At 37.9% G+C, this 21,374-nt stretch overlaps 4 protein-coding genes, 1 long non-coding RNA gene and 1 pseudogene across 8 annotated transcripts; 4 read left to right on the top strand and 2 right to left on the bottom strand.

Annotated features, from left to right (window-relative positions):
* The first annotated feature begins 153 nt into the window (after positions 1–153).
* On the top strand, positions 154–2,349 carry LOC135649890 (oxygen-evolving enhancer protein 3-1, chloroplastic-like). Of its 4 annotated transcripts, none has more exons than XR_010501412.1 (5): positions 154–497; positions 723–1,018; positions 1,101–1,202; positions 1,990–2,196; positions 2,277–2,349. XR_010501412.1 is itself a non-coding variant. In XM_065168827.1 (5 exons), the coding sequence occupies exons 1-3, from the start codon at positions 191–193 to the stop codon at positions 1,197–1,199; spliced, it is 702 nt and encodes a 233-aa protein (XP_065024899.1). In that variant the 5' UTR covers positions 154–190; the 3' UTR covers positions 1,200–1,202; positions 1,950–1,989; positions 2,069–2,293. The 4 variants fall into 4 exon arrangements, 3 of the variants coding, with proteins under 3 accessions (XP_065024899.1, XP_065024900.1, XP_065024898.1); XM_065168827.1 differs by adding an exon at positions 1,950–1,989 and having other exon boundaries at positions 2,069–2,293; XM_065168828.1 differs by having other exon boundaries at positions 2,069–2,293.
* LOC103998884 (22.3 kDa class VI heat shock protein-like) lies at positions 1,711–3,234 on the bottom strand. Its single transcript, XM_009420494.3, has 2 exons — positions 2,406–3,234; positions 1,711–2,231 (listed from the first exon to the last, which is right to left on the bottom strand). The coding sequence occupies exons 1-2, from the start codon at positions 2,710–2,712 to the stop codon at positions 1,966–1,968; spliced, it is 573 nt and encodes a 190-aa protein (XP_009418769.2). The 5' UTR covers positions 2,713–3,234; the 3' UTR covers positions 1,711–1,965.
* A 6,811-nt stretch (positions 3,235–10,045) lies between these two features.
* Positions 10,046–11,073, top strand: LOC135649454 (protein VASCULATURE COMPLEXITY AND CONNECTIVITY-like). Its single transcript, XM_065167806.1, has 3 exons — positions 10,046–10,307; positions 10,370–10,575; positions 10,655–11,073. Exons 1-3 carry the CDS (start codon positions 10,209–10,211, stop codon positions 10,875–10,877), a joined length of 528 nt encoding a protein of 175 aa, XP_065023878.1. The 5' UTR covers positions 10,046–10,208; the 3' UTR covers positions 10,878–11,073.
* A 222-nt stretch (positions 11,074–11,295) lies between these two features.
* On the top strand, positions 11,296–13,437 carry LOC135649453 (uncharacterized). Its single transcript, XM_065167804.1, has 2 exons — positions 11,296–12,550; positions 12,687–13,437. The coding sequence occupies exons 1-2, from the start codon at positions 11,878–11,880 to the stop codon at positions 13,316–13,318; spliced, it is 1,305 nt and encodes a 434-aa protein (XP_065023876.1). The 5' UTR covers positions 11,296–11,877; the 3' UTR covers positions 13,319–13,437.
* On the bottom strand, positions 12,344–12,967 carry LOC108951252 (uncharacterized). Its single transcript, XR_001975614.2, has 3 exons — positions 12,839–12,967; positions 12,601–12,735; positions 12,344–12,479 (listed from the first exon to the last, which is right to left on the bottom strand). It is a non-coding gene; the product is annotated as an uncharacterized LOC108951252 (long non-coding RNA).
* Positions 13,438–15,229: 1,792 nt separating the features above from the next.
* Positions 15,230–20,293, top strand: LOC135649643 (chitin-inducible gibberellin-responsive protein 1-like; annotated as a pseudogene).
* Positions 20,294–21,374: the final 1,081 nt, after the last annotated feature.

Genomic DNA, 21,374 nt, shown 5'->3' with positions numbered 1-21,374 from the left:
TAAGAATAATATATAATTAGCCTCTCCCTACAGCCACCAAATCCAGCGCAAGAAGAGACAATACGACGAGTGGCGCACGTGTCAATCAACTACTGGCTAAGAACTTATCCAAAGCCTGGACGACGAGATAAGATAAACGCGACGCCCCCTCTCCAACTCGAGAAAGAGATAGAGAGAGACGGCACAAGCGATGGCTTCCATGGCAGGCTTACGCGGCTTGTCCCAGGCATTGCTCGAAGGGAGCCTTCAGCTCGGCGGCTCAAGCAGGCTCGCCGTTCCCCGCTCCAACCGCGTGGCCGTCGCCCGGCCCGGGCTTGCCGTCCGAGCCCAGCAGCAGGCTGCGACCGAGGGTGATTCCTCCGCCGCCCATAGCAGCCGCCGCGCTGTGCTTGGTATCGTGGCCACCGGGCTCGCCGGCGGATCCTTCGTCAAGGCCGTGCTCGCCGATGCCAAATCCATCAAGGTCGGCCCGCCTCCCCCGCCCTCCGGCGGCCTCCGTAAGTTCTCTGTCCATTCCTCGCATCATTACCGTATTCGGACCCCTGTGGATACTGTTCCCTTGAAATACTTACTCTGGAATTGGGTGTTTACTTCACAGCTATGTCTTCATATTGATTCTTCTTACATATCCTAAATGAATACATGGTAAATTATGATCTTAAATCTCTTCCGAAAGAGTAGAACTAAAATTGCTTGTTGCATTTACTTTCTACTGCCGATAGCTGGGACCTTAAATTCCGATCAGCCAAGAGATCTTCAGCTTCCACTGAACCAGAGATTCTATCTGCAACCACTACCTCCGTCGGAAGCTGCAGCGAGGGCGAAGGAGTCAGCCAAGGACATTCTAAATGTGAAGCAGCTGATTGATAAGAAGGAATGGCTGTATGTTATGAATGACCTCCGCCTCAAGGCAGGATACCTCCGTTTCGACCTCAATACCATCATCTCCGCTAAACCAAAGGAGGAGAAGAAGACACTTAAGGAACTCACTGGAAAGCTGTTTGCTGCAATTGATGAGGTTAGTGCTTCAGCTTTCATGATCATGTCAATTCACGATATTAAGTCCTATCTAAATTGTCCTCACTTCAATCTGTCGACAGCTTGATCATGCTGCAAAGATCAAGAGCACCCCACAAGCTGAAAAGTACTATGCAACAACCAAATCTCTCCTCGATGATGTTCTTGCAAAGATAGGCTAGAGGGTAAGAATGTGGTTGTGCTATAATCCTTTTTATAAACCACTGATGGGTGTAACTTAGAGAAAATTGAGATTCCAAATGATGAAAACTGCAGTAAGACCAAATCAGATGAGGCAGCAGTTATTGATGAGAATTTTGACTGCCTTCAAACATTCTTAACTTCGAAGTAGATCATAGTTCCATTCGAAAATTGAACTGGTCCGACGATTCATCGATTTCAAACTAGACTGGAACCCGACCTGCGCGGTTCGGTTACGGTTATTAAATCGGTGGTTCCTGAACCGAAATCATTTCCGGTTTGAATTGATGATTTTGTATATAATTTTTTCTATTTTAAGGTACTCCTTTACATTGTTTGTATCCTTCCATCCAGTTGATTACAGTGTGGTCCTTGAAAAACTCAGAGCCTTCTTATCTGATCACCTTTGATTCAGCTTCCCTATAAACATCATGCTGATGAGACTGTCTGAATGAAACTTGACAGAGCTCATGTTGAAGATATCTATAAATCTGTGTCCAAAGCTTTAGACATACTTCATATTTATGTGATAAATCAAAATTGTGCTACATGGAAAATAGAGAATAACTTACTTTTACTTTATGCTTGTTGTCTAAATTTATCACAAGCATCATGCCTTGTATCCAAGAGGAAGGAAAGCATCTAATCTTATATCTAACTTTTGCACCTTTTCTGATTCTGATATCATGTCTTCTTCTCTGTTTTTGTCGGAACTGATGCTGTTCATACAGATTCTGATTCCTTGGCTTACACAGCCTGCATTTGCTGCAGGTCGATGTCTGAACTATTCTTTGGAATTCTTATCTCAAGAAAGATATCATCAGTGATGTAAGCTTCCATCTTTGTCCAGTTTGCATCTTCGGGCAGCTCGAGACGCCTAGCAAATCCATACTCCCACCAGCGGCCATTTTTCCAGTCCTTTGGATCAGTTTCTCGCCCTCTCCACTGCCCACTGATCTCGACCACCATTTCCTTCAGGTTGCATACATCCACATCACATTTTCTTGCACCAACTGAAAAAAACATGAGGCTCTTAAGATATTGTAATGCTTAATCAGATTCATGAACATTTAGACGGATCGGAGGCATCTGAATGCTTGGTTTGGCCTCTGTCAATCTTCAAGTAGAGAAGTTTTTGGAGAAGGTTATCATCATACATGTACAGATGAACAAGGAGAGAAGAATACCTGGTAACTCCGCTTTCAGCAGGTAGTCTGCATTCGTTGCGGACCAGTCAACAGTGCTCTTGGAGGCGTGCCGAAGTCCCGAGAGCAATGCGTCCGATTCAAACTCCCATAGAGGGAAGGCATCAGCCGGATCAAAGAACTTCCCGAACAGTAGCGGGCTGAAGAGTGATCCTTCACCGAAGACATTTCGCGCAGCAACCCCGCCGTGGACGATGAAAGAATGGAAGGCGTCTTCAGTGAAAGGGACTCTCCATTTATGAGAGTTCTGATCGGCTGGTCCGATCTCTATCACCCTTCGCGCTGGCATTTGCGAATCTGTGTTTAGGGGAGATGACGACGTTGTCTCTCCTTTTATAAGAGATTAAGCTGCCTCTTAGGAAAGCAGAGGTCAGATTCCTCCTGAATTGCTTCAGGGAAAGCTGCTGCTTCTTTCTGTGCCATGCTTATCCACCATAACTTTCACATGCACCAAATGCAGAGGTTAGATTCTGAGACAAATCTGCAGGCTTTCACGTACACTTTCTCATTTGGTTGGGTGACTTTGAGCTCTTTGGTGGTAGCACACGACCGGCAGACAGAGGTGGCTATCTATGATGCTTGATTCCGGGATGCCATCTGAAAGAGAGGAAGTGGGAATTAGCGGCTACCATGAAAGGTCATGTTAGTGTCATGAATAATCATCAACATGACGAAGTTGATTCGACTTTGTACATTTTCCGAATGTTATCATGTTTGAAAGCTGATACCCCTTTGAGATGCCGGAGCTTATGCTCAGCCGCATCTCACTCCTTGGCAGCAGTATTCTGTAGAACTATGTTGGAGTAAGCTCAGAAAACCCCCATTTGATGCTTGAGTCTGACAGAAAGCTCAAGATATCGAGTATAGTTAGAAGAGTTACAAGCGAGTGTATACGTAGAGAGGCCGCTAGACACCCTCCTAAGCTAAGTTATCGATAGAGAATCATGCATTTTGGATGTCATATTAATTGGACACACTTTAAGTGATATCATATTATTATCGTATTGACTGGATAGGCCTACGTGGCATCAAATCGTGTTTGTTGATTGTTGTTTGTTTGTTTGTCTGTCTGGATAGGCCTACGTGGCATCAAATCGGCATCAAATCGTATTAACTTTGTTTGTTTGACTGGTTAGGCCTACGTGGCATCAAATCGGCATCAAATCGTATTGACTGGATAGGCCTACGTGGCCAACCGCCAACTAAACAACATGAACTTGATTGTTGTTTGTTTGTCAAATCGTGTCAAATCGGATCATATTGTTTACTCTCAAAGTATATTTGGAGAAAAATATTTATCTATGTCGAAAAATAATGTCTAGCTTAATAATTTTGTATTTCTTGGTACTAAAGTGTTCAAACCAGTTCGAACCGAATCGTTAAAAGGCAAACGAATTTTTTTTTTGTTTGATATGATTAAAGAAGTTAGTCTGAACCGGAATGATTGGAATCTATCTAATCGAATCGATTCAAAACTAATTAATTTGATTCAATTAATCGGTTTATAATTTTAAATAAATTTTAAAAATATATATTTATCAAATAAATCGATATAATTCAATTAAACCAAATTAGAATCTTGGTCTAATTAGGCAATGCGATAATAATTGTGAAATTAAACTAATATTATTTGTAAAATTAGGTTTTTGGGTTAGTTTGATTAATTTGTTTGAACCAATTAAAGGCTTAGGATGGTAAACTCAATTGGATTGATAGTTTTTAAAGTAAAATTGATTTAGTTTGATTGAAAGAGCTTAGGATAGTGAATTCAATTAGATTGATATTTATTAAATTAAAATTAATTTAGTTCAATTAAAAGGGCTTAGGATAGTGAACACTTTATTTTCTTATTATCTCTTTGTTATTTTTTTTTCATCTATAAAAAAAATTCACTATAAGTTATCTTACATCAGATTTGATATGAGATATTTTGGTTTAATTAAAATTTTATATCATTAAGGTTGATTCATACTTCAATTATATAAAAACTTAATACGACTTCATATGCAACGAAAGCGTACAATACATAATAGGTTATATTTATTTTTTTTTGTTTGAATAAATTTAATTAGCTTAGAGGTTAATTCACATATATCATAAGTTGTCAAATGACAACATACAGAATAATTTTAATCTAGTTTCCTAGATTGCTCAAGGAATAAAAGAAAAAGAAGCAAATATGATAAGGTATGATTGTCATTATAAATTATAAAACTTGATTAAAGATATTGTGAATATTTATCTTTATAAAGATGGAAGGTTGCCATTAAAAGAAAATATTATTTTCAGGTCCAATTCAAAATGTTATCTTCTATAAAAAGGAAATAAAATTTGATTTGAAATAGTTACTTCTTTCTTATTTATGTTTTTTTTTCTCTTTTCTTGTACATGAGAAGAATATTGTAATAAAGTACAGAGAATATAGAACAATGAAATGAATAGTTCTTTTCTCACATTATAAAAGTGTGCGTGTACATTTCGTTTTTGAATAGTATAATTTTATCATTCACATGTAATTCACATGTAAGACATATGAAGGTGTGAGATCTTTATCATAAGAATTTGCACCTTAGAGTGCATTTTCTCATTTATCCTTCACCTTAGTAAAATTTTCCTTCCTCACTTAGTTCCCTTCCTCTATTACAAAAAAGATTGAGTGTTAGTTGTCCTAGGTCACTAATATTCTTTTTTTATTTTTTTGGACAATAATACTCGATCTATTTTAGTGTCGCTAAGTTGACATAACCTCATCTGTTTTCTAAATGATATATATTTGATACTAGAATTCCCTTTTACAATGGCTAAACTAATTGCTTCCCTCTCGTGATAACATATTCCTTCTGAGTCGAGTGATCTTATAAAACTATATTGATTATGTGTATAGGATAACCCCTCAAATGTTCAAGTCAATAGATAACTCAAAGGAACGAGTCTAGTTTAAAGAGTTTGATGAGTATACAACTACATATGCTCTCATTTTATTACTCTCCTTTTATAAGTCGTAAGCTAAGACATTGGTGAAACATATTTCTTTTTTGGATTTGAAGCGCATGTATCTATGATGTCACATCATCGCGTGCATTGGATTTCAAGCTAACTAGGCATGTTTCAAGTTCGGATTGATTATGAAATATAGTAATATTAGATCAATTAAGAGATTTGAATTAAAAGAATAATTGTTGGAAAATTCTTTATGTTTACACGTACTAATGCGGAAAGATATTTCCATAAGGAGGATCCTAAGTGTGCGATGAATCTACTACTCGATAACCTATGTAATTTTTCTCTTGCGTAAAAATCTAAATATAGAACTCATCTCATCAATCATTATTTACTTCTTCTTTTTTTTCATGTATTGATATGGAACATATCTCATAAGTCATTATTTTTTTTATTTTTAAATATTATAGTAAAAAATAACGTAATATATTTCTATTTAAGAAAAAAACTAATATGGAATAAATCTCCTCACATTAATTATGATTCTCCCTCATCCTCTATATTAATCTGAACAACAAACACCTCCATTTGCTTCTTATTATTTGTCGAGAAGGATTTGATTACAAGAGAGTTGTAGACAGAGGTCATCGTCTGTAGGAGACGATTAAGTTTCTCCACATTTCTCCACATCCAACGGTAAGTTTCACTCGCTGTTGGATGTTCAACTTTTGTCTATGTTATATATGAATGTCAACTTATGGTTTTGCATGTCTAAGCTTTATTATTTGAGACTGATTCATGATATATTTACTGCATATGAATTGTTATCATGAAATAGTTTCTATCCATTCATGAGTTTTTATTTCATACATAAATTTCATGAAGAGCTAACTAACTTGAGTTATTTTATGAATATTCATTCTATATGAAATTTCATTGTAAAATTTTCATTATAGAGGTTATTTGTATGATTTTGAGATTTTTCAAAGATATCCACTCGACATGATTGCTAAATTAAATTGTTTGATTTTTAGTACAATATAGTTATAGAGAAAAATTAGGGTATCAGGTTTTTGGAACAATGGTCTCGCATTAATATATTTCGCACGTCAAGAGAAAATCCATATATGGAAGAAAACTAATAATATTAATAATAATTTAAACAATACAATATAAGTATTTTTTTTATTTTATTAAAAAGGATAAACGGATTAATTATATATTATCCCGCTATCTTTACGATCCTAGTCTTTACGCTTTCAAAAGTTATATTGAATTCTTTATATTTATAAAAATGAGACATTGAGATCCCTATACAGGGTTAAAAAAATAATTTCATAAAATTAAAAATGAAGGATTTTATTGAAGCAATGAGGTTAAATATTTTATTTTCTACACTGCTATAGAAATCTCAATATAATATTTGATAGTATAGGAACCAAGATACTAAAGATAACTAATTATAAAGAATTATCTATAATTAACCCTAACTATCATTGCATTTCTCATCTTCTCTTCACCTCCTCACCTCCTCACTTGTATTCTTCAGCCCGTCGTCATGTCGTCAAGATGGCAAGGAATAATCATATGCTTGTTGATCATTGCCCTGGATGTAGGTGCTGGTATACTCGGAATGCAAGCCGAGGACGCTCAAAGCAAGGTAACGATGTTGCTTGAGATCAACTCAAGAGTACTTCAAATACTTGATCATGTTTCTAGACATGTATGCTCGAGTAACATTGAGTATTATTATCACAGGCGAAGCACGTAAGAATCATATTCGTGGAGTGCAAGAAGCCTGTTCATAAGGCTTACTTACTGGGTCTCGCAGCAACTGCACTCCTCGTTTTGGCTCATGCCCTCGCCCATATACACCCATGTTTCTGCTCATATAGGTCTTCGTGTTGTCAGCGAGGATTGTCTAAAGCTGCTCTAATCATTTCATGGTATTTAAATCCAACCTTCTTATGATGCAATTATACTGTTTAGTCCAAAGTGAATGTTCTGAAAATTTCTAAGAAAGATGATGGACATGAATAACAAAAAGGAAAGATAAGTAGAGAATATAAACTCAGATTTGTTTTAATATTTTTTGTTTAGAATTTTTTTGAACTATTATAATTCTTAACATAATTTTAAAGTTATTTTTGATATTTATAGACACTTGAATTTTGTTTCTTTGAAATAAATACAATGATTATAATTTTTTTGTGATCTACTTTAAAAATACTCATATTTTGGATATCTTTCAATTTGTATCTTCTTTTGATTTTTTTTCTAAATAATACTTTTAATTTAAAAAAAATCTAAATTATCCCTTAAGAGTTTTTTGGCTTGTTATAATTTTTTGGCTATCATAATAAAAGTATTGTAAAACCTACTTGAGAACACTGTAAATGAGTTAAATGAAATCAAAATATACTAGAAACTATTTGATAATTCAAATTGGTATTTATAATAATTTTAGAGATAACATCACTTAAATATAAATTGTTAATGACTATAGTGGATATATAGAAGAAATTTCTTATGGCTAATAAATTCGAAGTATGAAAAGAATTTTGTAAAAAAAATAAAAGAAACATATAAATTAAGAATCTATGAATAGTTAGTATATCCCTAAATCTTGTTAGAAGGACTTGATAAATCATTTTGAGTCTACTAAGATGAAATAATATTTTAAATATTTATATAAAAAAATATACAAAAAAGATTTGTGCTTGAGTGGAGATTAAACCCAAAACAAACTTTGTTATTTATTTTGACATGATGAATAATTTTATGGTTTTTCTCCATAGATTTAGGTAAAGATTATCAAACAATTTACATTTACTATTTTTATAATTTACTATCAAAATCTTTGATGGAAGAAATAACACTAATTTCACTCTACGACAAAGAAGGTGTTTGCTAGCTTAGCTTAGATAGTAAAAACTTTATCGAATCAAATTTCGCCTTCATCACTTATGTTTGTAAAAAAGAATAATCTTGTTCAATAAGGCAAAACGACTTGAACAAATGAACATGAAAAAAAACATGAGGAAGAAGCGAAAAATACTCGCCATAATGAAAAATAATGGAGTTGAGTTGAATTTCAGATCCAATATTCTTGTAAGATAAGGAATTCAAATATATTAAAAACTTGAAAAATAAAGTTTGTTTATTCTATAAATGCTAATTATATGTCAGAGGTTTTCTAGGTTCATTTCTCTATCATTAATTCTTGTTGTTCATAGCCAATGCATTCCTCTATCTCATCATTGTCTTCTTCCTCATATGATAGTGAAAACACTATAAAATCTACTTGAAAACATTATAAATAATTCGAATGAACGTTTAACCTTAATCAAACCAACTATAAGCTTAGAAATATAGTATCATGACGGTTTATGAGTAATGACAACCGAGAAAACATAATATAATGTCAATTATAATAAAAAAATTTAGTATCTCAATAAAAACATTGCAACGTTATTAAAAAAACATTATAACAGTTTACTATTGACAAAAAAAAATAATAGTAATAAATAAAATGGAGTATCGAGTAAAAAAAATACTCTACTTTCGAGAAAATGACTCGATTTTTATTTTATTTTTTTGTCTTTCACCATATGTATCTAACTTTATGAATCATAATAAAATGTTAGATTTATCCTAATTCTATATGTATTTTCATTATTATTTTCCACTTTGAAAGAATTTTTCACCCAATCCTCATGTTGATCAACTTGATTAGGATCGCATTCATCATCGGAGTCGGATTGCTGGTCGCCGGAGCGATGTCTAATGCAAGTTCCAAAGTTACCTGTGGGTTCACTAAACATCAGGTCCTGTACTATGGTGGAATCTTCTGCTTCGTGCATGCAGCCCTTAGCGTAATCGGCCACATTTAGGCCACTGCGAGCACAGCCGATCTAATGCTTGAGCAGTACTCCTCTTTAAGAGTTGCTACATCGTTTGACTCGTTCTCTCAAGTGTGATCCGATCTCAAAACTATTGTTGTATCATATGACATCAAAACTGGGTTGTGTTTGATAATGCAAGTTAGATAGTTTTGATTTTACTGAATTTGAAATCAAAGTCGAACTATATTTTATTTTTTTAAAATATCCGTCCGATCAATCGTTTATTAAACATTAACGAATAAGAATTAATGAACTTTCCATCGGAGTATATCATGAGGAGCTGAATTAGGTAAACGAATGGGTTAATTATATATTACATTTTGTAATTAGGTATAATTTTAAACGTTACATTATGATTTCTATAATTTTTGCTTACGTCGTCGATTTTACTAATGATAAATCAAAGTGAGGTAAAGTCAATACGTGTTTAATGATAAATCTTACGATATTTTTTTATAGTAGAATCGATAAAATTAAATATTTTTATTTTTATAAATATAAAAATTTTAATATAATTTTTAAAAATATATAAAAAAATTATTTTTGTAAATATATAATTAGTCTTACAAGAATCTTTACGAAAGGCTGTCTGACATTAACGACCAAACCGTCGTCAACGTTGAACTTGTTCTTAAGTAGAATAGGGCAGAAAGCTCTTTTTGCTGTAGCTGTCAGTAGATAGCTTAGTGACCGCTATATTTGCTCGAATCCTCGAAGGCTGTCTGCGGCACGCTAGCTTTTATTGATGGGAGCGTTGATACCAAGCTTTCCTTATGCCCCATGGAAACGAATCCAAAGACAGCAAAGCAAAGGTTGAACCATGGCAGAGAAAGAAAGCATCTTTACACAGCTAAGTTCTCTTTACTTTTCACCATGAGCAATCCCATATCTAATCAGTCATTGCATTCTTCTCATCTCTGAGGGCTCGAGCCTGCCGCCCATGGCCAGAATGGAAGGAGCAATCATCTGCCTGCTGATTGTTGTCATGGATGTAGTTGCCGGTGTGCTCGGAATAAAAGCCGAGGAGGCTCAAAGCAAGGTACTCCAGGGATTCAATTACTTGGTCATTCATACTTTGAGCATCGAGTCTTGTTGTCGCAGGGGAAGCACCTGAGGCTCGTCTTCCTCGAGTGCAAGGAGCATGTTCACCAGGCCTACAAGTTGGGGCTGGCAGCAACTGCGCTCCTCGCGCTGTCGCATGTCATCGCGAATGTGCTCGGTGGGTGCCCCTGTGCGTGCTCCGGGGATGGGTTCCGGAGGTCTTCGCCTAACAAGCTAATGGCCGCAGCCACTCTACTCCTTTCATGGTATCTATCCAAAACCACTCATCTTACACTGGAAAGCTGAAAGAACTTGCACGAGTCTCATGTTCATCAAATTGGTCAGGATTGTGGTCATCGTTGGATTGACGATGTTGATTATAGGAGCAATATCTAATTCGGAGTCAAGGCCGACTTGTGGGCTTGCTCATCCTCGTTTCCTGTTTATTGGTGGAATCATGTGCTTCGTGCATTCGCTGTTCTGCATCGTCTACTATGTTTCAGCCATTGCGAGCTGGAAAGAAGGGAAGGCTCACAGGGACACCAGATCTCAAGAGAGCCATGCTTGAGTACTTCCAAGAACAGCTACCGAAGGAAGCTGAGGTCCCCAATCACTGCTGGTTCTGCAAGATTTTAGCTCGAGTTCAAACAGATATAATCCAATTTCTTTTCTTTTCTGGGTTGAGTTTTCGAAGCACTTAATGAGATGTAAACTGATTTGTGAGAAAGTTAGATACAAAGGAAACATGCTGTTTTCTTAGATCACACATAGTTTTCATACTGTATGAATAATGATTCCATCATCCAAATAATTCTTAAATGGGTATATGAATTCTTTCCTCTGTTTAGCTCCAGTACCAATTAACAAGCACAGTATTTTGCTTCTACATATGATGCTTCCTTACAGAAACAGGATTTGCAGCTTGAGAAGAGTACAATTATGAACAGTGCATAAGACTGGGTTAGACATGGATCATGAGCCAGACCTGGCTCCTTTGTCATCTCTATCAGGTCAGGTCTTGGTGAGATTTTGTGTGCAGCAAGCCACTTGCAAACAAGCAACAATATTGGCTGCTGTTTCAAGCGCTGTACCACATACTGGTGTTATCCTACACGCCAGGGCACAACACATCCATAACAGAACAATGACCTTTAAAGCTTTTGCGGTGAGAGGTGAAATAAAATGCTAGCAGCCATTTCCTTGGTAGATTATCTAAAATGATTTCATCGTGTGCCAGTGTCCACTATGTTAGTCGCTTTTCTCAACAAGTTTAAGGCCTTAAAATCTGCAAGAAATTTGAGTTTCTATGTGGACTCTTCCATAAGCATTGTCTGTGCTAAGTTTAATGGTGTTTTGAGTAGATTTGTAATGGCTGTTGGGTTTCCAAGAGAGCAGTAAGTGTAGAGGAGACTATATTTTGCTTCACATGGAAAAGGAAGGGAACCACAGATACAGCTTTGATGGTGATGCCAATTGAGCTCAGGCAAAGAAAGCAGGAAATAAGCAATTGAGATCGATTGCCATTGAATCTATCAGTTTCCAGAATCAGGGAGGTATGCAGAGAGTCCATGGAGCACCAAAGCAGAAGAGAGAGAAGGAATAAGAGGGAGAAGGAGGTGGAGGAGGAGAAGATGCCAACTTTTTGGTTTGCCTTGAAGAGATCTCTCCACTGCAAGTCTGAGCCATCAGAGGTTCATGATCCAAAGGCCAGGGGGCATCTTGAAACCATCTTGACACGGACGGCAGGAAGGTCTGGGTGCTCTAGATCCATGGCCAACCTCAAAGATGTGATCCATGGGAGCAAGAGACACCTTCTGATGCCACCAAGTTGCAGTCCGAGGTCCACCGGGAGCAGCAAGCTTCTGAATCCCATCACCCATGAGGTTGTTCTTAGCAATCCAAGCTGTGAGCTGAGAAGGATCACTGGATCCGGAGCCTGTCATGACTCTACCTATGTTGGCACCGTTTGGTCTGGGACACCATGGCCAGGAGTCCACCATCCTCTCCGACATAACCCTTCATGCACACCAAGAAGATGTCCTACCTTTTCTGGGGTTTCATCTCTCTCTCCTGCTTTGCCTGGCAATGGTGTTGCTGCAGTTCATCATGCTGTTCCAGCACCAAGGTTCTCCCATGAAACAGATGTGCAGGTATCCTCTGCAGCTGTTGCCTGCCATAAATGTGGGAAGATGTTTGTGAAGTGGCAGATCTTGGAGGCACACCATCTATCCAAGCATGCAGGTATCAACACTCGTAAATGCTTTCAGATAGATTTCCCATGTTCATCTTACCTCATAGAACTGATAGGTTTAATCATTTCTCATATTTCCTTTCTTCACATCTATCCTGATGGACTGTGATGATATTATCTCTGCAGTGAGCGAACTTGCGGAGGGAGACACCTCTAGGAAGATAGTAGAAATGATCTGCAGAACAAGCTGGTTAAACACTGGGAGCAGTTGCAGGCAAATTGAGAGGGTCCTAAAGATCCATAACATGCAAAGAAATCTTGCTCAGTTCGAGGAGTACAGGGAGACGATCAAACTGAAAGCCAGTAAGCTCCCAAAGAAGCACCCCAGATGCCTGGCCGATGGCAACGAACACTTAAGGTTCCATGGCACCGCAATTGCCTGCTCTCTTGGCTCGAATGGCTCTTCCAGCCTTTGCACATCAGAGAAGTGCAGTGTTTGTCAGATCATTCGACATGGATTCTCCTCAAAGAAGGAATCCAAGGGAAGGATAGGCGTGTTTACGACTTCCACTTGTGGCAGAGCACTCGAATCCATCGAGACTTGCGAAGATGATCCTTCGGTGAAGAAAGCACTGCTGGTTTGCAGAGTCATTGCAGGTAGAGTTCACAAGCCTTTGGACACCTACCAAGAGCTCGTAGGTCGGTCTGCTTTCGATTCGATGGCGGGGAAGATCGGGATCTATGGAAGCATTGAGGAGCTCTATCTGCTCAATCCGAGTGCTCTACTGCCATGTTTTGTGGTAATATGTAAGCCATGAAGTTACTTGGAACAAATAATGAGTTTAATTCTCATTTTTTGTTCCAAATTGTTATCTGATCACAAGCAAATTTGTCTGAAACTTTCAGTCCTTGTATCAATCACAGCCAATTAGCAGGACAGGCAGAGCTGTTTCTGCTCTCCATCCACATCAACCTTTCAGTGGCATGTCTTCATGCCTGCAATGTCAAGAACAGACCGAGCGACCCGTGAATCTGTTTCTTGGGAGTATATGGATTCACATTGCACCTAAAGAAACTTTTGATTGCTTTTACAGGGTGATCATCGCTGCTCAATGATGCCGTTCCATCTTATGTATTTTGGATATATATCAATCGATGTCGATTGATATAACTATTTTGTCTGATGGTTCTTATCGTCTCGTAAATTAACTGTCACTTCAATTTTAACGATTACTCGAGTTTTCCGTAAAAAAAAATATATTCGAATCTCTATTAACTTAAGCATCGAAGAGTTTAGTTCGACACGTACTTACGATAAGTTCAAAAATAAGACTAGTATTGATTGGAACTCAAAAATATCCAATATATTTATTATTTTTTTACTCAAAGTCAAGTAGATGCCCATATTCCATCACTGGGGCCACGTTGAGTGGACATCTTTTTCATCATAATTAGCTCTTCCAAGTCAACCAGTTGTATCTAAAGATTTTCCTGCTCTTTTATGTCCATATTCTCCAAGTTTCGATTGATGATTGTCACATTCAATCTATTTCTATGTTTTTGTCTGTAGTATATGTTATGGTATGAGATATAGACGTAGAGATTTTTATCACATAATTGTTGCCTTTATAATTAATCCCTAAATCATGATTTATGTTGCAAAAATACACGCTGCTGATAAATCAAATTTTAGTAAATGTGTGAAAATTTTATGGGAATATTCGGTGAGGGAAAAAATTTTGGAAGTAGTTTTGAATTTTCAGTAAATGGGTTTGAAAATCTTATTAAGCTGTCGTTGTAAGGAAAAATAATAACAAGAAAGTATTCAACTCCAGAGCTAATCATCTTAGACCAATCTGACCTATCCATTGGACCTACGCAAAAATGCCGCAACTTTGTCAATGCCTAACTCGGTCAAAGGTCCTACAAACAACAAAAGTCAACCTCGAGTTCCCTTTATACATGCACTTTGCCTCCTTAATTGATTTATATTCACATTCCAACTCTTCGCCCATCAAAAATATATTACATGATAACAAAGCCATCATTTTTGGCATGTGTGACGGTGTACACACGTAGCATCGCATACGTGGTCTACCCGTCTAACGCTACTACTGCCTTGGTCGCTGTGGGTCCCACCACGAGCATGCATCCGTCTCCAGGTAGGATGCGGGTGGCCGTTAAGGGGATAATTATTACACCCGTCGAATACGCAAACCTGACGTGTCGCCTTCCGCCCAAGGAAGGGGCTCACGACCACGTCAGTCCTTGTCTGACTCGGACGCGTGAGGACGGACGGTTGGGATGGAGTCAAAGCGGTCAAAAGCGAAGAAATATTCGAGAGAGTGATCCACCGCCGTCGAATGTCCATCCCACGGTGGCACGCGACACGTCAGGTCACCTCTTGACGCCTCCCGCGTGTCCGGAGGGGTCCCCACACGGGGTCACGTGACGAGGCGCGCCCAGTCACGCGGATTTCGTGGTTCGAGACCCAAGGGCCGCGCGATTTGGATCGGACGGCGAGTGATCGTCGCTGCTGCGTTAGGACTTGGGAACGTTGACCTGCGCACTGAAGACGCCGTTAAGTCGCACGGTCGGCCGTGCGCTGGCATATGAAGCCGTAAGAGAAAGTAACGTGGAAGAGGGAGGGAGCGAGATTGAGAGAGAAGGAACAGAGGCGAGTCCAAGTTTGGATTCTGAAGCGATTTGAGGGGAATCAGAAGGTAAAATCGGCGACCTCAATTGTTTTTTCTTAGCGGTTTGCTTTTGGATTCGTGTGACAATTTCGTCCTCGAGTTTGGTTTTTGATTGCTTATCTTTACCCCTTCATTTGAGCGCAAGTTTTTGACGGTGTTGGTGTATCTTGTTTGATCTCTCGACGAATTTCACTTCATCTTTTTGGCGATTGAGACTTGTTGATAAGGAAGACCAAGGGTAATGGGTTGGAGATGGCTGTAGGTGGTGGGATTCTTGTTTGGGTAGGAAAACATTTCAAGTTCGGGCTGAAGATAAAGGGTAAAGGTTATCTTTTCGTCTTTTATTTTGCCTTTTGGAGTTGCATCTTTGTTACTGTATATATACTTGGGTTTTGTGTGAGGGAGAAAGAGGATAATTTGACGTGTACTGAGTTCTTCCTTTTTCTTCCTTGTTTTCTTGTTGTCAATTTGAGTGTGTTTCTACTGAGTTTTTAGTCATCACTTATAGTTGAAATAAAATCTTGGGAGGGGACAAAGCAAAGGAGAAGACGAGGAGCTATGTGCTAGAGATCGATTGTTGAGTTGCATGCACTTGTTCAAATTTTGCCCTTTTTTCCTAGCTCGTATTTTTTGTAACATGTAAGTTAAAAATGGACCTCTTGGCATGTTGCTTTTTTTTAGATATTATCATTCCTATGTAGGTTCATTCAAAATGTAAGGGACAACAAAGAAACAACACCTGTATGGATAGCCACTTATGGTTTTTCATAGAGATGTTACTCTAATTATTAGGATTGGTAAGTATTTTGGGATTACCGGAGTCAATGGGATAAGGAATCGTAGTACAAGGAGTTCTCGTGAAGAAAGAAAATCATGATAATTAGGGTTTGGTTATTATCTTTGGGTTTTGATTGGAGGAGAGCAAGATGTGAAAAATACTTTTGGTGTTCGTTTCTCTCTAAGATGTCTAGAGAGAGTGCTCTCTGGGGTTTCTAGGAAGGGTGAGAGACAAGGTATAAAATTTTTGGGGTTTATGTGAGAGGATGTGGAAGGAAATTTATGCTTGAATGAGGATAACTTAAGGGTCTTGTAATTATTCTCTCATGATGAAGAATTTGATTTTCTCTGTGGATGTAGGCATGATTTATCGAACCACATTAATCTTGCATCAGCCTTTTAGTATGTTTTTTATTATTAATCTCTGGGTGTTCTTTTGGATTTTTGAGTTTTCCTCTCTTTCCCCAATACTAATGCACCAACCAAGGCTTCCTAAGTGCGAGAACAACGGATGTAGAGTTAAATAAATTTCTTCAAAATGTTATTGTGCATGCATCCTTCTTGTTGTAATTTCTGTTGTATAATGCTAGTCAAATCACTGCCAATGTAGTAATTTTAGCCTTTGCTGCATGATGGTTAGCATGAAAAAACATTTCGTGAATGGGTCATCTTTGCAAAATTGAAAAGGACTTTCTACTTCAGGTAGCTGGAAAGCTATTTTCCTTATTTGTGGCAAAAGATCAGTATATAAGATCAGTAAATATGAACAAGAAAAGTTGGAGGGCTTGACTGGCTAATTACTAGCTTAGGTGGATATAGTTCTCAATATCTTATACTTCATATTTGTTGGCGGCCTACTGCATATAGGCATTTATTAAGTTTACTCTTAGTTAAGGCATTTGATTTCACTGCATGGATTCACATAAATCAACGTATGCATAAAACAATTGTCAGAGTTGGACTAGGAGCAAAGAATAGATATCCTTATATGATTATTAGACACAAGATGAAGACATTCAAATTGTAGATAGAGGAAAAAGATACTGAGGAAACTGGAAGACAGCACCAGAAGTTAAATGTTAAACATGCTTCATGCAAAAACTTGTATTTCCCATAACTGGAGTCAGAGGCAGTATCAGGTTTTCTGAAGGATGAAATTTTTATTGGTTTACTTACACAATCTGTTGATAGACCATCCTTTGGCATATGTTTTATGATGGATATTTGGTAATAGTAAAGAGGAAGGACATAGCGTATCGGAGATTGGTTTGGGCTTCAAGAAGAACATAGGATAGTAGGATGGATGCTTTATGATATTGTTATGCTACAATTCTGTGATAGTGCCCAGTCTATCCAAGTTCGGGTAAAAAAAATCTCTCTCGAAGAAGATTGAAAGGAAGTTAGTTGTGAAGAACAATTATGATCCACAGGTACATTTATCTTATTTCTATTAAAGAATCATGTGCATTTTTTGTTGTGGTATGAAATTCTCATGATGATATGCTTGGTTGCTATGTTTTCTCTTTGGGATTTGCTATACAACAATTGTATATGCTGGTCAGTTATATGTTCCACTTTCGTATCTTGCATTTTTCACATGTGAAATAATAAAAAGTAGATATATAGATGTCTCCTTTTGCATATTAACAATTAAATTCATTCTCACATTTGCTTGGTAACTTTATATGCTAGATTTTTCCCACATTTTTTTTTGTGTGTTCTCTACTTTTATGCTGTAATGTGCAATGTGTGCTTTCATACTTGTGCAATTTTGCATTTAGAAACAAGTTTGCAGATGTTTATGATGCATGTTCATAAATTGGTATTTTATGGACAAGCAAATTACAGTAGTCCCATTGTTGTTACCAATAATGTATCATGACCTTATAGCATGCATGTCTTCTAGGCCTTCTTAGGAGCACTTAAACTGTGCAATAGCACAAATGTTAGACAGTATACGCTAGCAAGACATATCCTGTGTCATTCTGTGTATAACTTACAATTGAAAAGGAGAATTGAAGAATCAAAGCTTCCATTTTTGCTAAAATGTGTGGGGAGTGCCATATCCCCAAAACCAATTGTGCAACAGTTGAAATATGTAGGTATTTGTGCTGTCTGAAATCTAACATTATGAGCACTTTGCACGTATCACAAGGCATGGATCGATGTCGTCTCCCAAGTCTTGTCCCAACAGTGGGTTCCTCCATACATAAACCTTTGTCTGATTACCAAAGTTATTTATTATTAAACTAATGTTATTGCCTTCATTTTTATTTGTGTGTATCTTGGAGTTATGATTCTTTCATTTTCATTGACCAACATGAATTTAGTGACATTTTCTTTAGGGTGTGTTCTTGCTCTTTCTCATTCATTATTGATGCTCATCTTTTAGCATGGATTCTGATCAGTTTTGAGGGTTTACTGATGCAGACATCTACCGTGAATCCTATTCTCTGCAAAATCCTGCTTACACTGAATGGACATTTGATTCCATCAAATCAGCTCTTGGCAACTCACTCAGCTCCCCTACTTCAAGTCGGTTTGAGTTTTTCCCTCTGCTAAGCAATAGTCAGGAACAGAACAGCTTCACAGAAACCATCTCGGGTTAGCAAGTCTGGGTACACACTTAGGTACACTTTGCAAGAACTTGACAGCATTCAAGCAGTCCCAAGTTCATCTTCCAGAGATCCGAGTACAATCAGATTAACTTATGCAGTTTCCAGTCGGAGCATGAAGCACACTTTACAAGAGCTTGGGATTGTTCTCATGGCACCTGAAACTGTCAAGCCAACAACTAGTACTGATCCTGAGTTGAATGAGAACAAACAGCCCCAGCTTACAAAGCAGCGGTCAAGGACATGGACCCACAAAACCCAATTGGAGTCTCCTACTATCCCCCAGCCTCGGTATACCTCTGGTGGACATATGAATATCAGTCATGAAGCCCGTCCGGGGAAACGAGTTAGGGAAGTGAGGAAACAATCGGGTACTGATGTGAAACAGCCTGATGTGAAACAGCTTCTAATCGAATGTGCTAAAGCTTTATCCGAGAACAAGATTGAGGAATTTGAATTATTAGTTGAAAAAGCCCACAGAGCTGTTTCAATCAGTGGAGAGCCTCTTCAGCGTCTTGGTGCTTATATGCTAGAAGGCCTGGTGGCAAGACACGAGTCTTCTGGCACCAACATCTATCGTGGCCTGAGGTCCCGCAAGCCAGAGAGCAAGGAGCTTCTTTCTTACATGGGGATCTTGTATGACATTTGCCCCTACTTCAAGTTTGGATATATGGCAGCAAATGGAGCAATTGCTGATGCACTAAAGAACGAGGACAGGATCCACATTATAGACTTTCAGATTGCTCAAGGGACTCAATGGGTCACTCTAATACAGGCATTAGCAGCAAGACCTGGTGGTCCACCACATGTCCGTATCACTGGGATCAATGATCCAGTGGCAGAGTACACCCAAGGAGATGGCTTGCAGCTGGTCGAGAAGATGTTGTTGGGAATGTCCAAGAAGTTCTCTATTCCGCTTGAGTTCAAAGGTCTCTCCGTCTATGGGCCTGAGGTCACAAGAGAAATGTTGGACATAAGAACCGGGGAGGCACTTGCGGTGAACTTCACTCTTCAGCTCCACCACACACCCGATGAGAGTGTCGACGTGAACAACCCTCGCGATGGATTGCTGAGGATGGTTAAGGGATTGTCACCGAAAGTGACAACTTTGGTGGAGCAGGAGTCCAACACCAATACAACACCGTTCCTGACACGTTTCATTGAGACTCTAGATTACTACTCTGCAATGTTCGAATCAATCGATGCGACGCTGAAGAGGGATAGCAAGGAGAGGATCGATGTGGAGCAGCACTGTCTGGCAAAGGACATAGTTAACATTATCGCATGTGAAGAGAAGGATAGGGTGGAGAGGCATGAGCTGCTCGGTAAGTGGAGATCGAGGCTCAGCATGGCAGGCTTTAAGCCTTACCCGCTTAGCTCGTATGTGAACTCCGTGATAAAGACTCTGCTGAGCTATTACTCCAATAAGTATACGGCGGTGGAGAAAGATGGCGCATTGCTACTGGGTTGGAAGACCAGAAACCTAATCTCAGCTTCTGCGTGGCACTGATCATTGTGCATCAGAGAACCATATAAGACAGATTAGATGAGATTGTCGAGTACTGAACCACCGGCTAATGTGGATACGAATAATGTTACGTATTTATACGATGTATAATTCAGTTAATTCCTTGTGCGATATCTTTGGATGCTGCATCTTTTTGTAGCTTGAGAATGTCTATGAAATGTTCGGTGTTTCTGTGCATTACCTGCTTCAAGCAAACAAACAGGAGATGTAGAATCCTGGCCAGTTTCTTTTATCTGTTTGTTGTCTCATGGACCGAGGTTGAATGAATGGTTGATAGGTTGGCCTGTTGATGAATGGAGAGAAAGTAGAATAGACCCAATACCACATTAGATTTAGAGTGCTAAGAAATGAATTGAGATTAAAATAAGTTGAAGTAGAAGTGTCCTGTGATGATATCTCAATTTAAGAGAACAATGTCAAACACAGAGCTCATTTGCAACATACAATCTCAAAATCCACAGAACGAGAAAAAGGAGAAAAAACTGTAGATGAGAGCACAGATTGATTCAACTAATATGTGTTGATCAAAGATTCAAATTTCTTGGCTGCTATCTGGAATCTATTAATTTAAAAGCTTATTTTCACTAAAGCGACAACATTTATTCTGCAACTATCAATATCTCAAGCCTCATTTCTGAAGTATCACAAGTCTATCAACCACAAATTTGAAAAATCTTATTGGATATTTATTGATTAAACAATTTGTATGCGATACAAGTAGCAACAGAAGTGGTACAATCTGTCATTGATCAAGCAGAATCCTTTCAGAATGGAATGCAGTAAAATTTTCACGCAACAGCATTGGAATAGCAACTAAAAAACAGATTATTTAACTACAGATGCAAATTGATTATTTTCATGCATTAAAATTGTAGTTATCGTATATATCAAGAATAACTGCATGTAAGAGAGCATCCAGAAACACTTGTATCTCTAAATTACAGGCCAAACAAAGTTCTTACTGTATCCTCCAGAATTCAAGCTTGATGATATTGCCAATCAATTTTTATTAAACTTTATGTTGGAAGAGTATTATCTAAAAGTAAAATGTTGCATGCTACTCAGGTCCTTGTATGTTTAATTTGCTGGTTTCTTTTAATGAGACAGCTCTCAACAATGTCTCAAAGGTTTGAAGTTAGAGGAAGAAATTAAACAAGTAAACTATTGTGATCATGGACCTGAACAACTTATTTCCATGTCTCTTTATTGATTTAGGACAAAAAATATTGTAGCACTAAATATGTATGTACTAGATAAA

This window comes from Musa acuminata, chromosome BXJ3-9 (genome assembly GCF_036884655.1).
Source record: "Musa acuminata AAA Group cultivar baxijiao chromosome BXJ3-9, Cavendish_Baxijiao_AAA, whole genome shotgun sequence".
NCBI classification, from domain to species: Eukaryota; Viridiplantae; Streptophyta; class Magnoliopsida; order Zingiberales; family Musaceae; genus Musa; species Musa acuminata.
This window is presented reverse-complemented; position numbering and strand designations above follow the sequence as displayed.

Excerpts from the sequence above, each read along its gene's own strand:
- LOC135649453 (XM_065167804.1), top strand. The coding sequence starts at position 11,878 with ATGGAGCACCAAAGCAGAAGAGAGAGAAGGAATAAGAGGGAGAAGGAG. Across the intron at positions 12,551-12,686 it reads CCATCTATCCAAGCATGCAG|TGAGCGAACTTGCGGAGGGA; the intron begins GTATCAACACTC and ends TTATCTCTGCAG.
- LOC135649454 (XM_065167806.1), top strand. The coding sequence starts at position 10,209 with ATGGCCAGAATGGAAGGAGCAATCATCTGCCTGCTGATTGTTGTCATG. Across the intron at positions 10,308-10,369 it reads CCGAGGAGGCTCAAAGCAAG|GGGAAGCACCTGAGGCTCGT; the intron begins GTACTCCAGGGA and ends TTGTTGTCGCAG. Across the intron at positions 10,576-10,654 it reads GCCACTCTACTCCTTTCATG|GATTGTGGTCATCGTTGGAT; the intron begins GTATCTATCCAA and ends CAAATTGGTCAG.
- LOC135649890 (XM_065168828.1), top strand. The coding sequence starts at position 191 with ATGGCTTCCATGGCAGGCTTACGCGGCTTGTCCCAGGCATTGCTCGAA. Across the intron at positions 498-722 it reads CCCGCCCTCCGGCGGCCTCC|CTGGGACCTTAAATTCCGAT; the intron begins GTAAGTTCTCTG and ends TACTGCCGATAG. Across the intron at positions 1,019-1,100 it reads TGTTTGCTGCAATTGATGAG|CTTGATCATGCTGCAAAGAT; the intron begins GTTAGTGCTTCA and ends ATCTGTCGACAG.
- LOC103998884 (XM_009420494.3), bottom strand. The coding sequence starts at position 2,712 with ATGCCAGCGCGAAGGGTGATAGAGATCGGACCAGCCGATCAGAACTCT. Across the intron at positions 2,232-2,405 it reads GCTGAAAGCGGAGTTACCAG|TTGGTGCAAGAAAATGTGAT; the intron begins GTATTCTTCTCT and ends TGTTTTTTTCAG.